The following is a 25,555-nucleotide window of genomic DNA, read 5'->3' as shown; positions in this document are numbered from 1 at the left end:
GACAACAAAAACCACGGAATCCACACAGGAACCGCAAAATTAAAAGCCACAAAGAACAGTAGAACAAAAACCAAAGGAACTCACGAAACAAAAACCACCAAATCCGCAGCCTACAGCAAAAACCACAGAAGCCACACAGGAACCGCAAAACAAAGGGCCACAAAAAACAATCACACAACCAACCGAACTGACAGAAAAAAAAAACACCGAATCAACAGCCAACACCAGAAGCCAAGGAACAACTTCCAAAAACCGAAATAGTAGAAACAATTAACGAAACATGTGAAAAATCCTTTTGATTCAGATGGCAAATTTGAATCAGCAGAAAAAGATTATACACTTCTAGGTAAAACTAAATTCATTATGCGCAACTATTTTTATTCAAAATAATTTAAAAAAATCGAATTTAGACTACATATATTTTTAGTTATATCCGAACCTTCACATACAATAACAAAAGACCAGTCATTATTACCAGAAGATAATAATGCACCATCCAGACAAAATCTGTTAGCCTAGCTTCACGTGAAATAGAAGTTCCAACACCTTTAAGCAGCGATTCTATTTCTCTTAAAAGGCTATATCCGGATGAGAAAAAAATATTAAATAAGCAAAAAGATAAAGTTGTTTTTGCTAAATCGAGTGGCGACTTGAATGCTCTTTTTAAGGAGAGGATTGTTAATGCCAAATTAGAAAGACAGCATTTAATAGACATCCACGAAATAAACAAACAAGAAGCTATTGAAAAAAGAGAAGAGGCGAAAATTAGAAGGCAAAGAGCGGAAGTGGAGTTATCAATAAAAAGGGAGGAATTACGTCAACTTTTATTAAAAAACGATTAATTTATTATCAATTTATTAATTAAAAAATTATTCTAAATTATATTAAGCAATGCCTAATTGTTAATATGCCATATATTTTAGTAATAAAGTTAGTTTTGGTTAGTTAATAGGTTTCAATATAGTTATATATGTATAATAGCATAATATAATAAAACTATTTCATTCTGTAAAGTGACGCGCATTTCCCCTTATTTGTAAGTTTTCTGGTATATTTGCATCTCATTCTTCCACCAAAATTTCATCTAGGTTCTCTCCGAAATCAATTCCTATATTATATAAAACCGCACAAGCCACTACTATCACGCAAGTAGTTTCTAAATTAGTTCCTAGCCCTTTCGCCAAACAAGGGAAACGTCTTTTCCACACTCCAAATAATCTTTCTACAACGTTTCTTGTTCTAATTTGGCTCGAATTGTATAAAATTTCGGAGTCGTTTTCTGGGTGCAGTAGAGGAGTCATAAGATATGGCAAACAAGGGTACCCACTGTCACCTAACAAATATCCATGCAAATGCCCAACTTCAAATCTGGCTTTTAATGAACTATTACTAAAAATCATGCTGTCATGTTCCCTTCCAGGCCACCTTGCAACAATGTCCATAATTTTCATAGATGGTCCAGCAACAACTTGAACGTTTATACTGAATGTACGTTTTCTATTTCGGTATAATTCTGCAACCAAACCACCAGGATTCTTGATTGGTATGTGCGTACAGTCTATACAGCCAACTACCTCAGGAAAGTGCGCAATCTGGTAAAATTGTTCATATATATGTTGTTCTTCTGCATGTGTTGTGGGCATCTTAATAGAATTACGACTTTGAGCTGCAAATATTGTTGAAATTTGTTTTACTATTCTAGTGAAAACTAAAACTTTTTTAAGTTACGAAAAGATGAAATACTATATTTCAAAACTTGTTAATATTTATAATAGATATTAGTAAATACTTTGCCTGAAAACTTCCAGATGCATAAAATCGTAATGTGCATAACACTGCTATTAAAGGCGAAACTGGTAAACCACGCTGGTTAACTTTTAATAGTTCTGGTTCCACTAATTTAATTAAATGTTCCATAACTACATTTTTACTGAATCTGTATCGACGTTTAAGTTCGAAATCATTGTAAAATTGAACTGGGTTTTGCATATCTCTAATATATCTTTTAGGCATTCTTAAATTAATGTCATCATTTTCGTCGATTTCTGCATTTAGTCGGACAATATTATAAAGGTTTTCCATATCAGTTATAGCAAGTCTATGCTCTTAAATTCAACTGGCGAGTCGCCCGGAGAATGTCGGGACATGCTCCAGTCGCCCGACGAAAGACAATTGGTTCGGCTTAAACAGCGCATGTGTTCTTTCCTCGAAATTCGACTATGAAACGAAAAAAATAAACTTATCCAATCGCCCGCCGGCGAGAGCTTAAGAACTTCAAAAGACCGTTCTGCGCAGGCGTCATTCGGAGGGCGCTCGACTATGAAATAAGAATGAACATTTTCAGGAAATCTGCAACCAGCGGGCGGCTGGCGCTCGACTATGAATACGAGTGTATGTAGCGTTCTCTAGGATGGGTTCACCTGAGGGCACGGCAACAAGGCGCTGTTAGACGCAGAGACGGAGTTTTAAATTGACGCGTAACGTCGTTTACTCCAATATTTTTCACAATCAGGAACCACTTCAACAACGGTTACCCTAGAATCCTACTCGTGTGATTTTCGTCATGGGAATGAAGACTTAACTCGTTCATACAGCTGCCTCAAATCCGTTACGAGAATGGAGCCTCATCTCGTTCAGAGACGTAGAATATTTATAATTACAGCGAGTTGTAAAAAATGTATAATAATAGCGAACAGCTGCCTCAAGTCCGTCACGACAGTGGAGACTATCTCGTTCAGAGGCGTAGAATATTTATAATTATAGCGAACAACTGCCTCAAATTCGTCACGAGAGTGGAGACTATCTCGTTCAGAATCCGTCACGAGAGTGGAGATTATCTTATTTATAGACACATAATTTTACAATTATAGCGAACAGCTGAATCATGTCCGTCGTGAGAATGGAGACTTAACTCGTTTAGAGACTTAGAATATTTATAATTATTATATTATATAAATTTATTTCAATTATCATATATAACAAGAAAAAGTAAATTCTATGTAATATTTTTTGAAACTAACGTATATTTGTATACATTTTTTTTAATTAATTGATTAAAAAACATTTCAATTATCATTGCATATTTTCCAATTTTGTTCTTAAATTATTATAGGATATTCATTTTTTATATACGATCCAATTACCATCATTATTACTTTAATTTATTATTAATTTCCCTATTACTAAGTTCGAAATTACTTCTCTCGTACGTTAACTACATTTTTGTCAATTTCCCCTGTATTTTAAAATTGTTTTCATTTAATGTGTATTCCAATTTGGATAATAAATGAAATATTGAATAAATGAATTAGCACTATATTATTTCCTTCTTTAAACTTCTATTTATAAACAATCCATTGTCATTTTCATTTTAATTTATGGTTAATTTCACGGTTACCAAGTGGTTAACGGTTTAAAAATAAGCGCGAAATTATTTCTCTCGTATGTTATTAATTAGTTGCTACCGTTGTTTATCATATTTGTGTTCTTATCATTTAATTGTTTTTTTTGGAAAGTAATTATTAATGTTTTTCAAATTTTTTATTAAATATTTTTTCAAACTTGAAATTTGTATCATCGAGAAATGTAAGATATCGATTTTACTACAGTAATTTTTTTTTTTAATTTTAGGGGTCCGACTATCATCTGTATCGGGGCAATTGATAATGTAAGTACCCTTATAAATATTATCGTTTCCGTGCTAGTGTTTCTTAGTTTTAATATTTAAAAATACACAAAACTTCAAAACCTTTTGTACAACAATTTTTCTTGTTCTTTTCAGAATATTCTGTTTAATCATGCCCGTTAATAATGAATCGCGTATTATAACTAGGGGTCAATTGAGAGATCGCCAATCTTTGGAATCTCGTCGTCGATTGATAGTTATACAACTTACTCTTATTTTTTTCAACATCCGCGAATTAAATATAATTATCCAACCTTTAACATCTTCTCAAATTTTGCAATGTTTCAATGCCCGTCGTGTGATTATACCGATTCGAAACTGGTTGCGGGTGGTTTTATATCGTTTACCTCCAACATCAAATCGCGTTTTCAGAACCCTCAGAGAGGGATATATAATTTTGCGTGGATTATCTGTCATCTTGCCACCTTTGTTTCCGATTTAGCAACGGGAGACACCCCCTATCTCTCAACCTCAATTGAAAGTCGCATCCATGGAAGATCACCCGCAACCGCCCGAAGTACACACAACAACAAATTCTACTTCGTCGTCCGTCTCTCCAAATTTGCAACGATGCGACGATGATATTTTACGCGAAGAAACTGTTCCTGTTCAGGCTAACAATCAATATTTGGGAAAGAGGAGAAAGGCCCCGATAAAACCAAAGGCAAACAATCCTCATCCTGGACTAAAAATCGCAGAACTACCGGCACCGACACACCTACAGAAAAACCGAACATCACAGAGGAACGAGCCAATCATATCAGAATCGATCTTCGGAGTTGACGTCTCTGTAACAGAAATCGCGCCAAGACAAGAATTTAGCACCAGTTACAATAGGATAGTTGATTTGTCGTTAGAAGTCTATCAAAACTTCAGACCAGACTAGAAGCAATTAGATAGAATCCTAATGAAAGAGGAGATCGCATATTATGCAGCCTCGCTATCATTGATGAAGCTAATTGACGTCAAGGCCAAAGAAGGACAAGTAGCACTGACCAGCGAGGAGAAGGCAATTAGAAAAGCTGTAACCGACGAACAATTAAATTTCCCTCAGCCCCTTTTTACCATGCTCAACGAGGTTGGAAACTACACCGATAAAGTAGGTAAACAAACGCGACATCGAATTCCAGATTTACCAACCACAGTTGTACAAGGATTTGGTGGATACCGCGCAAACGCTATAACGACCGATACACATAATATCTTTGAAGAGGTTCCATTCTTGGGAAATCGCAGGAGATATGGTAATGGCACTGGTTCTGGATCTGCCGCCGCTAACTAAAACTAACTTCAGAGTTGGCCTACCACAAGGTAGGCGTGTAATCCAAAATCTAGTCGGAAACACAACACCAATCGGACCAAGAAGACCAGAAATCGTCCAAAGATTGGCAGGTCTAGAAATTACCGCAAACGCATTCCAAGAGTATATTCGAGGCACTCGCTTCAATTTCAAATATGAAAAAGCAATGTCTGACATTATTGTTCACAACATTTAAAATGGCGAAAGTGTGCTTCAAAAACTTATCTCTAAATGGAGGCGAAACACAAGTGGAAATAAGCAGACCAACCAACGGAAACAGAGGATCCTGAACGCTGGAATGAGAGAAACGTTCAGACTCTATCTGCTGCAACTAGTTCCATAGCTATAATGGGAGCAGCATACTGTTTTGGATTCCAAACATTTAAGACGGACCAGGTGCAAATCGCAACCAAAGAGTAGCAAATTGGAGCTGTGTTGAAACAGCGAATCAACAGCGATCATGGGTGATGCCAGATGATTGGTATCAAAACAGAAATGCTAGGAGAAATCTTCCACCAGGCATTGGCACTGAGAGATTCAGGTCAATTTCCCTAGGGCAGGACCTAACAATGACAGACGTGATTAGAAGAATGATTAAAACACAACGATAATTATTCAAAACACATTACCAAAGGTTGGTCAACAGACAGACGCCCATTTCATTGTCTGCGGACCTAAGATAAAACACAAAACACAACATTTGCCTTTCAAAAAGGATTTGAGACAGGAAAATCAGGACATGAAATAAAACTTTTCAGTTCAATCTATTAGAAGAACGCACCGGGACGCTATTACTTTAGCACATGAACAAGCGTTTCATGTAAACGTTCATTCGTGCGGGCCAATGACAGATATTTGCCGTTCTGCAACGTTTTGTTTTTTCAATTAGAACCGAAAAATCGGTATATCAGATTACTTTGTTGCAAAGGGACCGAAGTTCTTCTAGGGCCATTGGGGAATGTACAAAAGAATTAAGTCAATTATTGACTGACAATACACCTCTTGCTGGGCAGTTTTTAAATAACATCCGTAAATTGAATAGTAATTTTGCCATGGCCTCCTATTCCTGCCAATGTTAATGTTGGGCAAGGGGCTTTTCGTTTTACAAGCAAGGGGCAAATTTATCACCACGCTCAGGACATCCCTCTAAATGTGCAGCATCGTGACGAGCCAATTAGAAATAATCAATACTATTTTCTTGATGTCGCGGAAGCGCTCGAACGTCGCAACGATTTTTTTGACGAGACGGGAATAGATCCACATCTTTTCCGGATCCTCGAGGAGATGTTGAGGCGCACAAACGTACTCGTCCAGAGTTATATTTGCATTCCGGAAATGATTCGGAAACGCATCGAACGTGACGGGTCAGACTCGGTAGCGAACATCATGGTGGGATTCAAAGGCAACATCAATAGAGACCGACGGAATTTTAATTTACCTGAGAGCCGCTGCGAAATAGCAGCGGTATTTGATAACGATATACCGTTCGATGTTGATCCGCGAGTGTACCCACGACGTCCGCTTATAAAAAATAAAAATTTTATAAAAATAAAATTAGTAATTTGTCTCGTGGGTGTACCCGTTACTCTTCCCTCGAGGAGGGGGCGGTTATGACATGCGTCTCAGATATGCGAGCAGAGGAGACAAAAAAGTCTCGCTCCGGGATTTCTACCAGCACAGGTTGATGGTACGTGACGAGACTTTTTCCATATTACACAATTCCGCGATTTCAACAGTACGTGGTTGACACGTACGTGAAAATAGAATCACGAGAGTTGTGGTGGTACCAGACAAATCAACGTCAAGTTCGGACCACGTATTACAACCGCTTAATCGACTACGTGCGCAGGCGCGTAGCCGAAGTGGGACCTAATGCGAGGATCGGCCGTATCACCATCCTGCCGTCCGGGTTTAATGCTAGTTGTCCTATACCCGAACGCTATGGCAGTCGTTGCCAGACACGGTAAACCCGACTTATTTATAACGATGACCTGCAACCCCCATTGGCCAAAAATTACTCGAAATTTAAGTTTTAATCAGCGCGTGGAAAATCGTTCAGAATTGGTGTGCCGAGTCTTCCATACAAAGCTCGAACAATTCATGGAGGATTTAGTCAAACAACAATTCTTGGGAATCGTCCGCACTTATAATTATTCGATCGAATTCCAAAAAAGGGGACTGCCACACGCTCACATTTTAATCGGGTTCGAACCTACGGATCGGATCGACGACGCGGAGAAGATGGACCGGATTATTATGTGCACCGTGTCTGCGGTCAAGACAATCCGGCCGCCCCGTGTACCAATTTGGAGGGTCACGTGTGTGTGAAAGGCTATCCAAAGGCCTTTCGACGCGATACCGTTCTAAATTTCCACCGTTTCGACGGAAGGCCGGAATATGCCCGTCCGGACGACGGTCTGTTTGCAGGCGCAGGCAATCGTTATGATAATCGGCGTATCGATCGGGCCTTACAAATATTGTCATAAAGGACCAGATTGCATCACCATCCAAATGCGCGGGCAAAATAATGAAGTCGATTGGGACGAGATTCCACGCCGTAGTGACGCTGCCCGTTCACTTGGAAAATGAACAACCCGTCACTTTCGATGAAGGTGACGACGAAGAAGAATTACTGACCCGTGTCGCGGACGCAACAAACTACGTGTCTAAATTGGTGGCGCATTTCCGTCTGAATGCGGTCGAATCCGAAGCACGGCAGCTGCGATACGTGGAGATACCCGAAAACTACGTTTGGTTTAGAGGAGAGGGGGAATAGCGTGCGCGTCAACATTTTAACAAAATCGTGGGAGTTATACCAGAAATATCCCCGTTGGATGACGAAAGGTTTCACCTGCGTATTTTGTTACAACATTTACGGGGCGCCACCTCCTTCGAATCGATCCGAACGCTAGCCGACGGGTATATCGGTCAAACGTACCATGAAGCATGCGAGAAGCGTCGGTTACTCGCCAATTTTGACATTTACCGCAACGCGATGCGCGAGGTTTGCGATCGCGATTTGCCGCCGCGCGTCAGAAATTTTTTCGCACTAATTGTTTTAGATTCATTCGAGCGCCATCGGCACGAAATACCGGCCTAATGGAAAGAGTTCAAAAATCCTTACATGATCGCTGATCTCATAAGACGCGGTATTCCGCTGCCGATAGCGCTTCGCCGCGCTCTCATTCATATTGATCAAATCGTAGCGGCAAATCGCGAGGGAATAAACCTCAACGAGATCGGTCTGGACGACCCGGAAGCTGCTAGCGTCAATGAAGCGAACGCGTTTGCGGAAGTGCGACAATGCGGCGTCAGACGAGCGCGAGAATGTGCTCTTGAGATTCGGGGACAGAGTGTGCGAGTTGAACGCGGATCAACGTACTGTTTACAACGCCGTTATTTACACTTTGTTAAAAAATAGAAACAGCGTAGATTCGGAGAGTGCGTTGCGACATTTCCACCTCGACAGGGCTATCGTTGCGGGACTGGAGGCGGACGAGACGTTCGTCATCAGAAATTTATTTTTTGTTGACGGACCCGGCGGAACTGGCAAAACTTTTCTCTATAACGTAATCGCGGAGCGAATTTTGTCTGCCGGCGGTGCCCGTCTGATGGCAGTTGCGTGGACGGGCATAGCTGCGTCTTTACTTATAGAGGGGAGGACCTGCCCCCACGCTTTCCGTCTCCCTCTGGACCTGGACGAAGAGTCCACAGTCGGATGGCCGGCCGAGCACGAAAGGTCACAAAACATTAGTCGAACCGACGTCATTCTTTGGGACGAGGTGTCAATGACGTCAAAGCATGCGTTGAACACGGTTTGTGACGTGTGCGAGAACAATGTGGTTCCTTTCGGGGGAAAAGTAGTCCTTTTCGGGGGGCGACTTTCGTCAAACGTCGCCGATCGTGGTGCGCGGTTCGCGCATGGACATCCTTGCAAACTGTGTCAAATCGAGTCAGATTTGGCGAAGGGTGAAGGTGTTTTGTCTTCAGACAAACTTGCGCGTGAATCGCGCGGCACAGTTGGCGACCGAGGCGGCGGCTCATCATGCCGAAATGGTCGACTTGGAAGTCGCGGGGAACCGCATTCAAGAGTACGGCAATTGGCTTTTGCGTATGGGGGACGGGTTAATCGAGAGGGCAATTTTGTGCGACACGTTCGTAACGGCCGATCTCATCAAAATCGATCGTCATTTCGTAATGCCAACCATACAGGAATTGATCGAATGGGTCTACGACAGAGTGAATGAAAACGACGTCGGGGATCGCGGTAGATGACATTAATTTGCTAATTTTAAATCGAAAAATCATTGGTGGGCTACTACATTGGGTACACTACCACTCGGTCGACGAGTATGCCGGCAATGCGGCGACCGAGGATGATGAATTTCACGTCTCTTTGGACGTCGTTCATCGGATCTCGGCGTCCAACATTCCGCCACATGAGCTCGTGCTCAAGACGGGAGCGGTTGTCGTCCTTCTTAAAAACCTAGACGTCAGGCATGGACAGTGTAACGGCACCAAAATGATGATTGTGCATCTCGGCGACGAAGTTTTGGAAGTCAAGTTTCTATCGGGTCCCCGCAAAGGGGAAACCATCAACTTGTCTAAAATTAAGATCACATCGAGCGTTCCGCAAGTTCCTCGTCCGATCAAGAGAGTGCAATTTCCCATGCGGCTGGCATTCGCCATGACGATCAACAAAAGTCAAGGACAGACCTAATTTGCCAAGCCCTTGTTTCGCGCACGGACAGCTTTATGGGGCCTTCTCTAGGGTGGGATCGTCTGAAGATGTGTGTGTCGTGATCGAAAACACGGCAAATCAAGCCGCTTTCAGACGCAGAGACGGAGTTAAATTGACGCGTAACGTCGTTTACTCCAACATTTTTAACAACCCCGAACCACTTTGACAACGGTTACCCTGGAATCCTACTCGTGTGATTATCGGGGGTCAGGGCGAAGTCGTGCTTCCGGAACGCAGGTCACCCTCTCCACCAACGTCTAACGAACCGACCAGTACTTCGTTCGAACAAAATGACGATTTTTTCGATTCCCTGAATTTGACTGACATTATTATGGACGTACTGAGACACAGACTTACACCCAGGATACTTCCGATCCTCAGGCTGTGCGATAACGTCGTGGTCAATCCATATAACGATCGACAGTTGTTTGAACGAAGTTCCCGTCCCGGAACATCAGGTACAACCACGACATTATTCTCAGTTGACGTACCATCACCGATTGCGATTCAAATTTCACCCTGATGTAGACGATTTTTTAACGAAAATGATTTGATCAATTTATACACGGATCAACAATTATACGACAGAATATCTCGTGGCGACCGTCCCGGAACATCGGGGACCACCACGACATTTCCATTTTAAATATTCACACCCTTTTAAATTTTTTCCAAATTTAATATTTTCATCAAAGTACACATTTATACTTCGTTAATGGGTTCGTAAATTTAGTCGTCGAAATGACTCGACTCCCATTCCAAAAAACTGTTACCTACATGAAAACTACATTTGTAAATTAAAAGATCCTCTTCACATCAATTAAGTTCGTTCTTGAAACGTTACAGTTACACAAAAGAGTAAGAATAACGATAATAACTCCATCGTATAAACTTATCTTTTTCTAAAGCTTCACGAGTATGAAATACATCCAAATCACGAGCCAAATCATATTCTGCATCACTAAACTGCACTTTAGGACCAAATAACTTTTCCATACTGACCTCGAAGTAGGTTAGACCGTAAGTGACGCAAACGTCACCGGAAGGGAGGCGTACGTGCCGAAGGCGCGGGCTGACAGGAAACAACAAACAGGAAATAGATACCAACATCCGCAGATAAGCTGCTATTATTAATACGTCCGGCACACACAAACAACAATTCAGTTTAATATGAACACGCCAGTTAATAACTTCGTTTATACAAAAAAAATAGTTTGCAGTCGGTGTAACTTTATACAAAAATATAAATATCAACATAATCCCTTCTGGATATCGCGAAATAAAGTGCTAAGAGTGTACAAAGTGCTGCCAACCTACTGTACATCTGATCACATCGCAACATACAATAGATTCCGCCATGACCACCTGTAAAAAAAGAGTCTTCACATGCTTCATCAGCGGTGAAGACCGAAACGAACGCCTCGAGACAATGCAACAACACGGACAGCAAGAAACAGGACGCATGGGCATGGAACATATACAACTGACGTTTGGATTCAAAAATGCAAGAACGCTCGACGCAATACAAAAACTTTTCAACAACGCCAATATACAATACGCTAATGATCTGGAGGCTTGCATCAAGTACTGCACAGATGAGAACAAACGCGAAGGAGAACTATACGTATTCGGTGAAATTCCAAAATTCGGAAAAAAAGTGGACAAGACAATCATAGACGAAGCCCTCCAATGCGACACGTACCAAGGCGCTATGGACTTGATTGAACAGCATGACAAGTTATTTTATTTATAAAACCAGAAAAAATTGTACTTATATTTCACCCAATAGTATGACTGCCTCGATAAAGCCCTCTATCCCCCGGAAACATTCAACCGACCCATGATGGACACCAAAAAAAAAGTAATCGTACTTGTAGGAAGTACTGGTTTAGGTAAAACGCAATACACGCTGGCACACTTCCAACACCCCCTCCATGTAAAGGATAAAGAAGACTGGAGACGCTACAATAACAGCGTTGACGGCATCATCCTGGACGATCTAGACTTCCCCAATTGGAGTCCCCTCACCTTACTCAAACTACTCGATATGGAGACGCCCATCACCCAGAACATCAAATACGGGGCAACCAGATTTCAAGCAGGTACACCCAGGATAATTTGTGTAAACCACTTGGATCTGTTCTGGCCCAAAGGGATACACACGGAAACAATTAAAGCCTGCGAAAGATGAATAACAATTGTACACATAGAAGCACCACTCTTTAACTACCGCGCCACAACACCTGACAACCCGATACCTCAACACCTACCACCAACACCAGACAAACGAACAGCAAAAAAACAATCAAAACCGTACAACCTGTGCAACAACCCAACAACCTAAGAATTCTGTTGGAAATGCAAATACGACCTAACACTGGAGCTACAACAACTCGACATTGAAGAAAACGAAAACGGACCCACCACGAGCGCATCCACCAAAAATCTGGAACACGAAGCCTCCGACTGAAACTATATAGCATGTGTGTGCCTTGTATTACGTCATTAATAAATATATTATATTACACCTACTGTGGTTCCTTTAGTTCCTATGGTAGAGCACACACATCATACCTAGTTTCAATATTTCATTATGTGTGTCTACCCCCACCCCACGTTCGTATTTCCCGCTAAATCTATTCTCTTTTTCATTGGTTTATTTTGGTTTGTCTCATTTTCTATATATTTCATTGGTCAACCCCGTCGCGGGCGGTAGCCACCCCTTCAGGGGTGGCCCTACGAAAGGCGCATGCGCCCACGCATTTTGGAGGCCAATTACACAATTACGATCATTTAATTACCGATATATTTTCGAATAATAGAATTTAAAAGTCGTCAATAAATTAGTTAAAATTACACCACTTCTAAAATTTCATAATGCACCATATAGTTGTATAATTTATGAAATTAACAATAAAAATATTTCAATTTTAATATTAATAATATTGAAAATTTAAGATTTTTAACCTCATCGATAGTTGTGAGGTTATCCGATGCGATTCTACAATGTTCACGATAAGAAGAACACATGCCGACAAATTTCAAGATGCTCATCGATCGTGTGAAGAAAGTATCGTGAAAATTCGTTTCAGGAAGAAAGAACTGCATGAACTAGAGATGATTTGTCATGAAGATTCTTTAGATTTCGATGTGAATGGTTATTGTCAAATGAAAATGGAGTTGCCTCGTAAAGCTTCATACCACTATGAAAATTTTCATCAATTAGTTATCAAAGAAACAACTACCAAACAACTTCTACAAATATTATCATAAGGAACTTTGCAGAATTGTTATCACGAATTTCACAAAAAAACATCACTTTAGAAAAATATTACTTGGATAAATAAATACAAACATATCATGTAAATTTTTACCATGTTCATACTATAAATCATAGATGGGCATTACAAAATCAACGTTTCACATAATTTTTTAAAAGTATTTATACAATTCAAGTTAATAACATTTTTTTACCAACGACATAATTTATAACGCCTATGTTTAAATAATTTATATACTTATCTAACTATTTCGAATAGATAATTTCCAATTCATTTCTCGGAATATTTTGATTTTTTTTAATTTATTATAATAATAAAAAAATTGGAATATCTGTTCAGATAAAAAGTACTTCACATCATTTCTTAAAATAAAATCTCAAAATTCCCCAAAGTTAATATACTTAAAACGAAAAACACTTTTATACTTCATTCCTTTCTACAAAATTTATAAACACATGATTTTTCTAAATATATTAATTATTGTCCCACATAAAATTTTTCTACAAAAAAAATTAAACAAAATAAAAATTGTATATATAAACGCACACCTTTATAAAAGTTCAAAACGATATCAAATTCTCACCCCATCTCCAACCGGTCTCTAATTGAATTTTAATGACCTTTTCCATATAAAAGAAACTACCCTTCCACCTTTTACTTACCACCGGTGACAATAAACGCGAAACACAATTGGACAGCCATCTCCGGCGCCATAAAGAACGCGAAGATAAAATACAACAAGGCCAGGTCCGTGAAGGACGGCATGAAGGTGTTCCCAGAGACCACCGAAGACTACAGGAACTTAATCAAGTTCCTAAACGCCCACAATGCGGAGTACTACACGTACGCATTAAAGGAAGAGAAAAAAACCAAGATGGTCATAAAGGGCCTCTTTAAAGAACTACCCCTCACAGAGATCGAGGAAGACCTGAAGGCACAAGGTATAGAAGATGCAAAAGTAGTTCAGCTACTGAAGAAAAAGAGGGGAGACAAAGGAGAGAAACTGGTCTCCGAGTTCTTCATTGTGACGACTTGCAATGAAAACATAAAAAAGATTACAAACATTTGCTCCGTAAAGGTCACGCTCGAGGAGCCAAATAAAACCAGTGAGGTACCGCAATGCCATAGGTGCCAAAAGTTTGGCCACGGCCAAAGTAGATGCACCTTCCAACACAGGTGCGTCAAGTGCGGCAAGGACCACCCCATCCGGGAATGCACCATTCCGTCGGAGCCCAAAACGGGGAACGTGAAGTGCGCAAACTGCGGCGGCCCCAATGTAGCAAGCTACAGGGGTTGCCCCAGCGTCCCCAAGACCGACGCACAAAAGAGGAGGGAAATTCAAAGAAAACAAGCTCCCCCCACGAGGCAAGAACCACCACAACCACCCAGACAGGCTCCTACTCAACAACCAAGGCAAGTCACGCCGCAAATTCATTACAACTATCCTGGCGTCGCTACAAGCCATTTTACTGAGATTAGCCCCCCAGTAAATGGCCATACAAATCAAGCCCACGTCCTTGAGAGCGACAACGTGGAACATACGGGGCATACGGGCCAACAAAGCCGATATCGAAGAATATCTGGCAGAATATGACGTAGACATACTAGGGCTACAAGAGACACTCATAAGAGGCGGGACGAACATCAGATTCCACAACTACGTCATATACAGAAAAGAAGCCCAAACGGAAACGCCCGAACAAATACAGGAATCGCGATACTAGTGAAGGAATCACTAGACCACGAATACTTAGGGATTCAAGACACCGGACTGGACGCCATCACCGTAAGAGTGAACATGAGGGACGGAACCACGCTCAAGATCACCACTGTATACAGGCAAAGTACTGTCAACATCACGGCAGAAGACATAGCTACCCTAATGATGGGAAGAGAATCCCAAATAATAATAGGAGATTTCAACAGTCACGTCAGAAGCTGGAACAGCAGGCAGTACTGTCCAAATGGAAGAACATTGGAAGCCGAGGTAGCAAGAAATGGGGGAACGGCCATCGGACCGGACGAGCCGACCCATTATCCCGACAATATAAACAATCGCCTTGATGTGATTGACATAGCCATAATCAAGAACCTGCGAATGCCCTACGCCATAGCAACGATGAACGAAGGACAGTCAGATCACATGCCAGTGATGCTGACACTAGGGAACGGCGAAGAAATAACGGAAAGCAAGTACAAGGTAAGAAGGACGGACTGGAAAGCGTTCAAGGAGAAATGCGCACAAAGGATTAGCCTGGCAAGAAGACTCGTACCGAGACAAGACCTGGACGAAAAGATCGCCACCCTGGAAGGCACGATCCTGCAGGCCTATGAGGACTCAACGACTACTGAAATACGCAAAAAAGACAAAAGAATAGGCGAACCACTCCCTCCACATATCGACAGGAAAATCAGAGATCGGAGAAGACTCAGGAGAATCTATTGGAGAAATAGAACTGAGCAAAACAGAATAGCCCTGAACCGAGCATATAAACAACTGAAGGAGATGCTACGCCAGCACAGAAACAGACAATGGAAAAAAAAACCGAAGAACTCACAACCGGAGACAACACTATGTGGAGAATGTAAAAGGTATTGCGGAATCCCAGGACCACGATTCCACCAATACATGGGGAAAATGGTCTAGCATACACCAGCTTAGAAAAAGCGGAAGCATTCGCGGACTGCCTGGAGCGCGAATGCAGGACAAACACCGAAGAAAACGAAGAAACGGAAGAAATAGAACGCAAAATGGCCAGACCAGCAAGGGAGGTTAGAGAACAGGATGACAGTGAGGAAGTCGCTGATCCAATAACCCCTAAAGAAATAGTTGCGCATATAAAGAACTCCAGAACGAGAAAAGCTCCAGGACCGGACCAAGTGACCAACATAATGTTAAAGAACTTACCAAGAAAAGGTTTCGTGGCAGTCACCAATATAGGCAACGCAATCCTCAGGCTGAGGTACTTCCCCGACGCCTGGAAGGAAGCCTCGGTGACTATGATTCCCAAACCAAGAAAAAACAGAACTTTTCCACAAAATTACAGGCCTATCAGTCTAGTAAGCAGCATGAGCAAGATCATCGAAAGAGCTATCCTCACAAGAATTAAGACCTTCACGGAGGCAATGCAGGTATTACCTGAAGAACAGTTCGGGTTCAGGGCAGGACACTTCACCGAAATGCAACTTCTAAGACTCGTCGAACAAGCCGCAGAAGGCATCGAAAGACAACAAGCAACAGGATTGGTATTACTAGACATAGAGAGAGCCTTCGACCGAGTCTGGAAACAAGGACTCGTGGGAAAGATGAAGACCATAGGATACCCCAACTGGATCTGCAAACTGACGGATTCCTATTTGAGGAATAGGAGGATACAGGTGAAAGTAGGGCAAGAAAAATCGCAACCGAGGATCTTGGAAGCAGGAGTCCCACATCGCTCCCCATCTCTACACGATATTTACCCACGACGTACCGAAACTCCAAAGAACCGAACTTGGACCGTACGCAGATGATACAGCCTTATCATTCAGGACACCAAACGTAGATTAAGTAACGAGAAAAATGCAAAGAGCACTCGACGATTTGGAAAAATGTTGCACCAAATGAAAAATAAAAATAAACGCCAACAAAACGGAGGCAGTGCTGATCACGAAGAAAAGAACAAGACCCCGCGAAACACTCAACCTCAACGGAGAGGACGTCGAGTGGAAGGACTCCGTAAAATATCTCGGGGTGAAGATCGACAAAAAACTAATGTTTAAACAGCACATAGACGACAATATAGCCAAAACCAGGGCAGTAGCGACTCAACTATATCCTATCTTAGGGAGACACAGCGAGATGAACCCAAACAACAAGGTCACGCTGATAAAGGCGGTTATAAGACCGACACTGACCTATGCATCTACTGCATGGGACTTTGCGGCAAAAACCTACATGGAAAGGCTCAGAGCTTGCGAGAGCAAAATCATCAGGCGGGTAGTAGGAGCTCCATACTACGTAAGAAACGAAAATATCAGAAGAGATCTGAAACTCAACACTCTGTTGGAGTTAGTCGTGGATGTTCAAACACACCGCCGCTTCGTGGGTGGCTCTCGATATACCTACCCCGAGACCATAAACACTGCAAATTCTGTTTTCTCACACAAAGTCGTAAAAAGACAGCGGCATCGAAATGAGGGTTGAGGGTTGGGTGATGGTTAGTTTTGTGCCGCCGAACCTTTTAGCCTCATTTAGTCGTGGATGTTCAAATGCGCTTGTAGTCCTATATTAAAGTGGAAAGTGTGTGGTAGATGCAAATATCGTTTTTATTTTCGAAACGGTCAGTTTTGTGCTGCTTGTGATTTTCGGGTTGCGATTTTTGGTTACGGTTATAGAGAGACACAGTTTTGTTTGTCAGTGCCTTTACTTTTTTTTCGAGATATTTTTTACCATAGACAATGAACGGGTAAGTGACTAATTAGATAATTATTTGTAAATCTGCGAGTGAATTATCCTAAAGCCTTTAATTAACTAATCAACCGCTGTTTATTGACGGTTAAGTTTCGCAAAATTTAAAATAAAAAGAAAAAGGGAATGCTTCTTCGAAAGAGCAAAAAAAGCAAGGGCCTTTTTTACCGATAATTTTTTGAAATGCCGGGGGTTAGTTTTTCTTTTTTTCTTCGCATGTAGCCTAGAGAAGACATTTACCTGATTCAGTTTTTTATCTGCATTATACAGGTGCGTCGCTATTGAAGTATTACGTTGCCACCGGTGCCAACTCAGGGCCGACACTGTCTGCCCTGAAGCGATATTCGCTTGCGATGGCGTCGAGGCGCATACGTTCTGCGCCTCGTGTGCCGATGTGATTGGCTGGTTGCAAAATGAACCCCCGCTACTTTGCCCCTTTTGCGGGATGATTGTTTTTCGCTCCAGGGTGCTGGAGCGAATGGCTTTTTTGGGAGAAAGGTAAATGTTTTTGTTAAAAAAAAAAGGAAGCAAAATAAATAAATTAAAATAACTCGCTATATTCTTGTTCATCATAGAAGAAGCCAAGAAATGGAGAGGATGCCTGGCCCTCCACCCTTAATCCCAATTCAGGAGATCCCGAAGTAACTAATTTCACCCCTTATTTTAAAATAAAAATACTAACACTTTTTTCAACCAAAAAAAAATAGCTTCCAAGACGTAATCTCCATCGGATCCAGCGAGGAGACAGCGGAATTCCCACACCATGGCGGGGAAGTTAGACCGGGTTCGCCAAGCTCGGGGAGTAGCACCGTAAGCTACATTTTCGAGTTGCCGCCTCCCTTGGATCCTGAGGAGTCGCTCGATTCGGGATATGGACACGAACATATTTAAAAAAAGTACGAGCGGGTATTTCCACGATAACGCTGACACCGTTAAATTTCTAATTTTCTTTTTTCAGATTCCGGAATATAAATATTTACTCGTTACCTCTCGCGTTTTATTTCCTCTGTCCTTTGTGCGCAATAAAAGTACAGTTTGTACCCGCGAGGGTACACATTCGTAGAATTATATGTTTTTAAAAAAATGTTTTGGTCAATATTCACTAGGTGGGGTTACCTTATTCAAGAAAATCTTATTCCAAGAGGGGACACTAGTTTACATTCGAACCGCTAGAGGGTGCAGATGGTCACGCGAACAATATGATCAAGTCTCATTGACGCCATTGCTTTTCTTAGGGGTGGGAAAATATCTGGGCTCTGATTGGCTTCGCCGCCATCGCAAACTAGAGGAGGGGGGATCGATTAAACCCCACATTTCTGGTTGCTTATCCAATGGGGGCCAGTTTCAAGGGATTATGGGTAAAGGCGGAGGAGCTAGAGAGTCGTGGGTAAGGAGGACACCCCACAAAAAAGGGAGAGGAGTGGGGGAAGCCTATCCTGTACCAATAAACTACTAATGCAATACGCGCTGGCACACTTCCAACACCCCCTCCATGTAAAGGATAAAGAAGACTGGAGACGCTACAATAACAGCGTTGACGGCATCATCCTGGACGATCTAGACTTCCCCAATTGGAGTCCCCTCTCCTTACTCAAACTACTCGATATGGAGACGCCCATCACCCAGAACATCAAATACGGGGCAACCAGAATTCAAGCAGGTACACCCAGGATAATTTGTGTAAACCACTTGGATCTGTTCTGGCCCAAAGGGATACACACGGAAACAATTAAAGCCTGCGAAAGACGAATAACAATTGTACACATAGAAGCACCACTCTTTAACTACCGCGCCACAACACCTGACAACCCGATACCTCAACACCTACCACCAACACCAGACAAACGAACAGCAAAAAAACAATCAAAACCGTGCAACCTGTGCAACAACCCAACAACCTAAGAATTCTGTTGGAAATGCAAATACGACCTAACACTGGAGCTACAACAACTCGACATTGAAGAAAACGAAAACGGACCCACCACGAGCGCATCCACCAAAAACCTGGAACACGAAGCCTCCGACTGAAACTATATAGCATGTGTGTGCCTTGTATTACGTCATTAATAAATATATTATATTACACCTACTGTGGTTCCTTTAGTTCCTATGGTAGAGCACACACATCATACCTAGTTTCAATATTTCATTATGTGTGTCTACCCCCACCCCACGTTCGTATTTCCCGCTAAATCTATTCTCTTTTTCATTGGTTTATTTTGGTTTGTCTCATTTTCTATATATTTCATTGGTCAACCCCGTCGCGGGCGGTAGCCACCCCTTCAGGGGTGGCCCTACGAAAGGCGCATGCGCCCACGCATTTTGGAGGCCAATTACACAATTACGATCATTTAATTACCGATATATTTTCGAATAATAGAATTTAAAAGTCGTCAATAAATTAGTTAAAATTACACCACTTCTAAAATTTCATAATGCACCATATAGTTGTATAATTTATGAAATTAACAATAAAAATATTTCAATTTTAATATTAATAATATTGAAAATTTAAGATTTTTAACCTCATCGATAGTTGTGAGGTTATCCGATGCGATTCTACAATGTTCACGATAAGAAGAACACATGCCGACAAATTTCAAGATGCTCATCGATCGTGTGAAGAAAGTATCGTGAAAATTCGTTTCAGGAAGAAAGAACTGCATGAACTAGAGATGATTTGTCATGAAGATTCTTTAGATTTCGATGTGAATGGTTATTGTCAAATGAAAATGGAGTTGCATCGTAAAGCTTCATACCACTATGAAAATCTTCATCAATTAGTTATCAAAGAAACAACTACCAAACAACTTCTACAAATATTATCATAAGGAACTTTGCAGAATTGTTATCACGAATTTCACAAAAAAACATCACTTTAGAAAAATATTACTTGGATAAATAAATACAAACATATCATGTAAATTTTTACCATGTTCATACTATAAATCATAGATGGGCATTACAAAATCAACGTTTCACATAATTTTTTAAAAGTATTTATACAATTCAAGTTAATAACATTTTTTTACCAACGACATAATTTATAACGCCTATGTTTAAATAATTTATATACTTATCTAACTATTTCGAATAGATAATTTCCAATTCATTTCTCGGAATATTTTGATTTTTTTTAATTTATTATAATAATAAAAAAATTGGAATATCTGTTCAGATAAAAAGTACTTCACATCATTTCTTAAAATAAAATCTCAAAATTCCCCAAAGTTAATATACTTAAAACGAAAAACACTTTTATACTTCATTCCTTTCTACAAAATTTATAAACACATGATTTTTCTAAATATATTAATTATTGTCCCACATAAAATTTTTCTACAAAAAAAATTAAACAAAATAAAAATTGTATATATAAACGCACACCTTTATAAAAGTTCAAAACGATATCAAATTCTCACCCCATCTCCAACCGGTCTCTAATTGAATTTTAATGACCTTTTCCATATAAAAGAAACTACCCTTCCACCTTTTATTTACCACCGGTGACAATAAACGCGAAACACAATTGGACAGCCATCTCCGGCGCCATAAAGAACGCGAAGATAAAATACAACAAGGCCAGGTCCGTGAAGGACGGCATGAAGGTGTTCCCAGAGACCACCGAAGACTACAGGAACTTAATCAAGTTCCTAAACGCCCACAATGCGGAGTACTACACGTACGCATTAAAGGAAGAGAAAAAAACCAAGATGGTCATAAAGGGCCTCTTTAAAGAACTACCCCTCACAGAGATCGAGGAAGACCTGAAGGCACAAGGTATAGAAGATGCAAAAGTAGTTCAGCTACTGAAGAAAAAGAGGGGAGACAAAGGAGAGAAACTGGTCTCCGAGTTCTTCATTGTGACGACTTGCAATGAAAACATAAAGATTACAAACATTTGCTCCGTAAAGGTCACGTTCGAGGAGCCAAATAAAACCAGTGAGGTACCGCAATGCCATAGGTGCCAAAAGTTTGGCCACGGCCAAAGTAGATGCACCTTCCAACACAGGTGCGTCAAGTGCGGCAAGGACCACCCCACCCGGGAATGCACCATTCCGTCGGAGCCCAAAACGGGGAACGTGAAGTGCGCAAACTGCGGCGGCCCCAATGTAGCAAGCTACAGGGGTTGCCCCAGCGTCCCCAAGACCGACGCACAAAAGAGGAGGGAAATTCAAAGAAAACAAGCTCCCCCCACGAGGCAAGAACCACCACAACCACCCAGACAGGCTCCTACTCAACAACCAAGGCAAGTCACGCCGCAAATTCAACAACAGGACATTACAACTATCCTGGCGTCGCTACAAGCCATTTTACTGAGATTAGCCCCCCAGTAAATGGCCATACAAATCAAGCCCACGTCCTTGAGAGCGACAACGTGGAACATACGGGGCATACGGGCCAACAAAGCCGATATCGAAGAATATCTGGCAGAATATGACGTAGACATACTAGGGCTACAAGAGACACTCATAAGAGGCGGGACGAACATCAGATTCCACAACTACGTCATATACAGAAAAGAAGCCCAAACGGAAACGCCCGAACAAATACAGGAATCGCGATACTAGTGAAGGAATCACTAGACCACGAATACTTAGGGATTCAAGACACCGGACTGGACGCCATCACCGTAAGAGTGAACATGAGGGACGGAACCACGCTCAAGATCACCACTGTATACAGGCAAAGTACTGTCAACATCACGGCAGAAGACATAGCTACCCTAATGATGGGAAGAGAATCCCAAATAATAATAGGAAATTTCAACAGTCACGTGAGAAGCTGGAACAGCAGGCAGTACTGTCCAAATGGAAGAACATTGGAAGCCGAGGTAGCAAGAAATGGGGGAACGGCCATCGGACCGGACGAGCCGACCCATTATCCCGACAATATAAACAATCGCCTTGATGTGATTGACATAGCCATAATCAAGAACCTGCGAATGCCCTACGCCATAGCAACGATGAACGAAGGACAGTCAGATCACATGCCAGTGATGCTGACACTAGGGAACGGCGAAGAAATAACGGAAAGCAAGTACAAGGTAAGAAGGACGGACTGGAAAGCGTTCAAGGAGAAATGCGCACAAAGGATTAGCCTGGCAAGAAGACTCGTACCGAGACAAGACCTGGACGAAAAGATCGCCACCCTGGAAGGCACGATCCTGCAGGCCTATGAGGACTCAACGACTACTGAAATACGCAAAAAAGACAAAAGAATAGGCGAACCACTCCCTCCACATATCGACAGGAAAATCAGAGATCGGAGAAGACTCAGGAGAATCTATTGGAGAAATAGAACTGAGCAAAACAGAATAGCCCTGAACCGAGCATATAAACAACTGAAGGAGATGCTACGCCAGCACAGAAACAGACAATGGAAAAAAAAACCGAAGAACTCACAACCGGAGACAACACTATGTGGAGAATGCAAAAGGTATTGCGGAATCCCAGGACCACGATTCCACCAATACATGGGGAAAATGGTCTAGCATACACCAGCTTAGAAAAAGCGGAAGCATTCGCGGACTGCCTGGAGCGCGAATGCAGGACAAACACCGAAGAAAACGAATAAACGGAAGAAATAGAACGCAAAATGGCCAGACCAGCAAGGGAGGTTAGAGAACAGGATGACAGTGAGGAAGTCGCTGATCCAATAACCCCTAAAGAAATAGTTGCGCATATAAAGAACTCCAGAACGAGAAAAGCTCCAGGACCGGACCAAGTGACCAACAGAATGTTAAAGAACTTACCAAGAAAAGGTTTCGTGGCAGTCACCAATATAGGCAACGCAATCCTCAGGCTGAGGTACTTCCCCGACGCCTGGAAGGAAGCCTCGGTGACTATGATTCCCAAACCAAGAAAAAACAGAACTTTTCCACAAAATTACAGGCCTATCAGTCTAGTAAGCAGCATGAGCAAGATCATCGAAAGAGCTATCCTCACAAGAATTAAGACCTTCACGGAGGCAATGCAGGTATTACCTGAAGAACAGTTCGGGTTCAGGGCAGGACACTTCACCGAAATGCAACTTCTAAGACTCGTCGAACAAGCCGCAGAAGGCATCGAAAGACAACAAGCAACAGGATTGGTATTACTAGACATAGAGAGAGCCTTCGACTGAGTCTGGAAACAAGGACTCGTGGGAAAGATGAAGACCATAGGATACCCCAACTGGATCTGCAAACTGACGGATTCCTATTTGAGGAATAGGAGGATACAGGTGAAAGTAGGGCAAGAAAAATCGCAACCGAGGATCTTGGAAGCAGGAGTCCCACATCGCTCCCCATCTCTACACGATATTTACCCACGACGTACCGAAACTCCAAAGAACCGAACTTGGACCGTACGCAGATGATACAGCCTTATCATTCAGGACACCAAACGTAGATTAAGTAACGAGAAAAATGCAAAGAGCACTCGACGATTTGGAAAAATGTTGCACCAAATGAAAAATAAAAATAAACGCCAACAAAACGGAGGCAGTGCTGATCACGAAGAAAAGAACAAGACCCCGCGAAACACTCAACCTCAACGGAGAGGACGTCGAGTGGAAGGACTCCGTAAAATATCTCGGGGTGAAGATCGACAAAAAACTAATGTTTAAACAGCACATAGACGACAATATAGCCAAAACCAGGGCAGTAGCGACTCAACTATATCCTATCTTAGGGAGACACAGCGAGATGAACCCAAACAACAAGGTCACGCTGATAAAGGCGGTTATAAGACCGACACTGACCTATGCATCTACTGCATGGGACTTTGCGGCAAAAACCTACATGGAAAGGCTCAGAGCTTGCGAGAGCAAAATCATCAGGCGGGTAGTAGGAGCTCCATACTACGTAAGAAACGAAAATATCAGAAGAGATCTGAAACTCAACACTCTGTTGGAGTTAGTCGTGGATGTTCAAACACACCGCCGTTTCGTGGGTGGCTCTCGATATACCTACCCCGAGACCATAAACACTGCAAATTCTGTTTTCTCACACAAAGTCGTAAAAAGACAGCGGCATCGAAATGAGGGTTGAGGGTTGGGTGATGGTTAGTTTTGCCGCCGAACCTTTTAGCCTCATTTAGTCGTGGATGTTCAAATGCGCTTGTAGTCCTATATTAAAGTGGAAAGTGTGTGGTAGATGCAAATATCGTTTTTATTTTCGAAACGGTCAGTTTTGTGCTGCTTGTGATTTTCGGGTTGCGATTTTTGGTTACGGTTATAGAGAGACACAGTTTTGTTTGTCAGTGCCTTTACTTTTTTCTCGAGATATTTTTTACCATAGACAATGAACGGGTAAGTGACTAATTAGATAATTATTTGTAAATCTGCGAGTGAATTATCCTAAAGCCTTTAATTAACTAATCAGCCGCTGTTTATTGACGGATAAGTTTGGCAAAATTTAAAATAAAAATAAAAAGGGGATGCCTCTTCGAAAGAGCAATAAAGCAAAGGCCTTTTTTACCGATAATTTTTGAAATGCCGGGGTTAGTTTTTCTTTTTTTCTTCGCGTGTAGCCTAGAGAAGACATTTACCTGATTCAGTTTTTTATCTGCATTATACAGGTGCGTCGCTATTGAAGTAATACGCTGCCAGCGCTGCATGCTCAGGGCCGACACTGTCTGCTTGCGATGGCGTCGAGGCGCATACGTTCTGCGCCTCGTGTGCCGAAGTGATTGGCTGGTTGCAAAATGAACCCCCGCTACTTTGCCCCTTTTGCGGGATGATTGTTTTTCGCTCCAGGGTGCAGGAGCGAATGGCTTTTTTGGGAGAAAGGTAAATGTTTGTTATGGACACGAACATATTTAAAAAAAAAAGTACGAGCGGGTATTTCCACGATAACGCTGACACCGTTAAATTTCTAATTTTCTTTTTGCAGATTCCGGAATATAAATATTCACTCCTTACCTCTCGTGTTTTATTTCCCCTGTCCTTTGTGCGCAATAAGAGTACAGTTTGTACCCGCGAGGGTACACATTCGCAGAACTATATGTTTTTAAAATAAATGTTTTGGTCAATATTCACTAGGTGGGGTTACCTTATTAAAGAAAATCTTATTCCAAGAGGGGACACTAGTTTTCATTCGAACCGCTAGAGGGTG

The 25,555-nt window shown here is 41.7% G+C and overlaps 2 protein-coding genes across 2 annotated transcripts; one reads left to right on the top strand and one right to left on the bottom strand.

Moving 5' to 3' along the window:
• Nucleotides 1–957: 957 nt before the first annotated feature.
• LOC132698707 (putative nuclease HARBI1) lies at nt 958–1,658 on the bottom strand. The gene has a single exon (XM_060664907.1). The coding sequence runs from the start codon at nt 1,641–1,643 to the stop codon at nt 1,062–1,064; it is 582 nt and encodes a 193-aa protein (XP_060520890.1). The 5' UTR covers nt 1,644–1,658; the 3' UTR covers nt 958–1,061.
• A 6,451-nt stretch (nt 1,659–8,109) lies between these two features.
• Nucleotides 8,110–10,249, top strand: LOC132698103 (uncharacterized). Its single transcript, XM_060663969.1, has 5 exons — nt 8,110–8,363; nt 8,407–8,845; nt 8,976–9,224; nt 9,337–9,642; nt 9,938–10,249. The coding sequence occupies exons 1-5, from the start codon at nt 8,110–8,112 to the stop codon at nt 10,247–10,249; spliced, it is 1,560 nt and encodes a 519-aa protein (XP_060519952.1).
• Nucleotides 10,250–25,555: the final 15,306 nt, after the last annotated feature.

This window comes from Cylas formicarius, unplaced genomic scaffold (genome assembly GCF_029955315.1).
Source record: "Cylas formicarius isolate icCylForm1 unplaced genomic scaffold, icCylForm1.1 PGA_scaffold_2__14_contigs__length_35257938, whole genome shotgun sequence".
Taxonomy (NCBI): Eukaryota; Metazoa; Arthropoda; class Insecta; order Coleoptera; family Brentidae; genus Cylas; species Cylas formicarius.
Note: the sequence above shows the minus strand (reverse complement) of the source record. Positions and strands in the feature narration are given on the sequence as shown.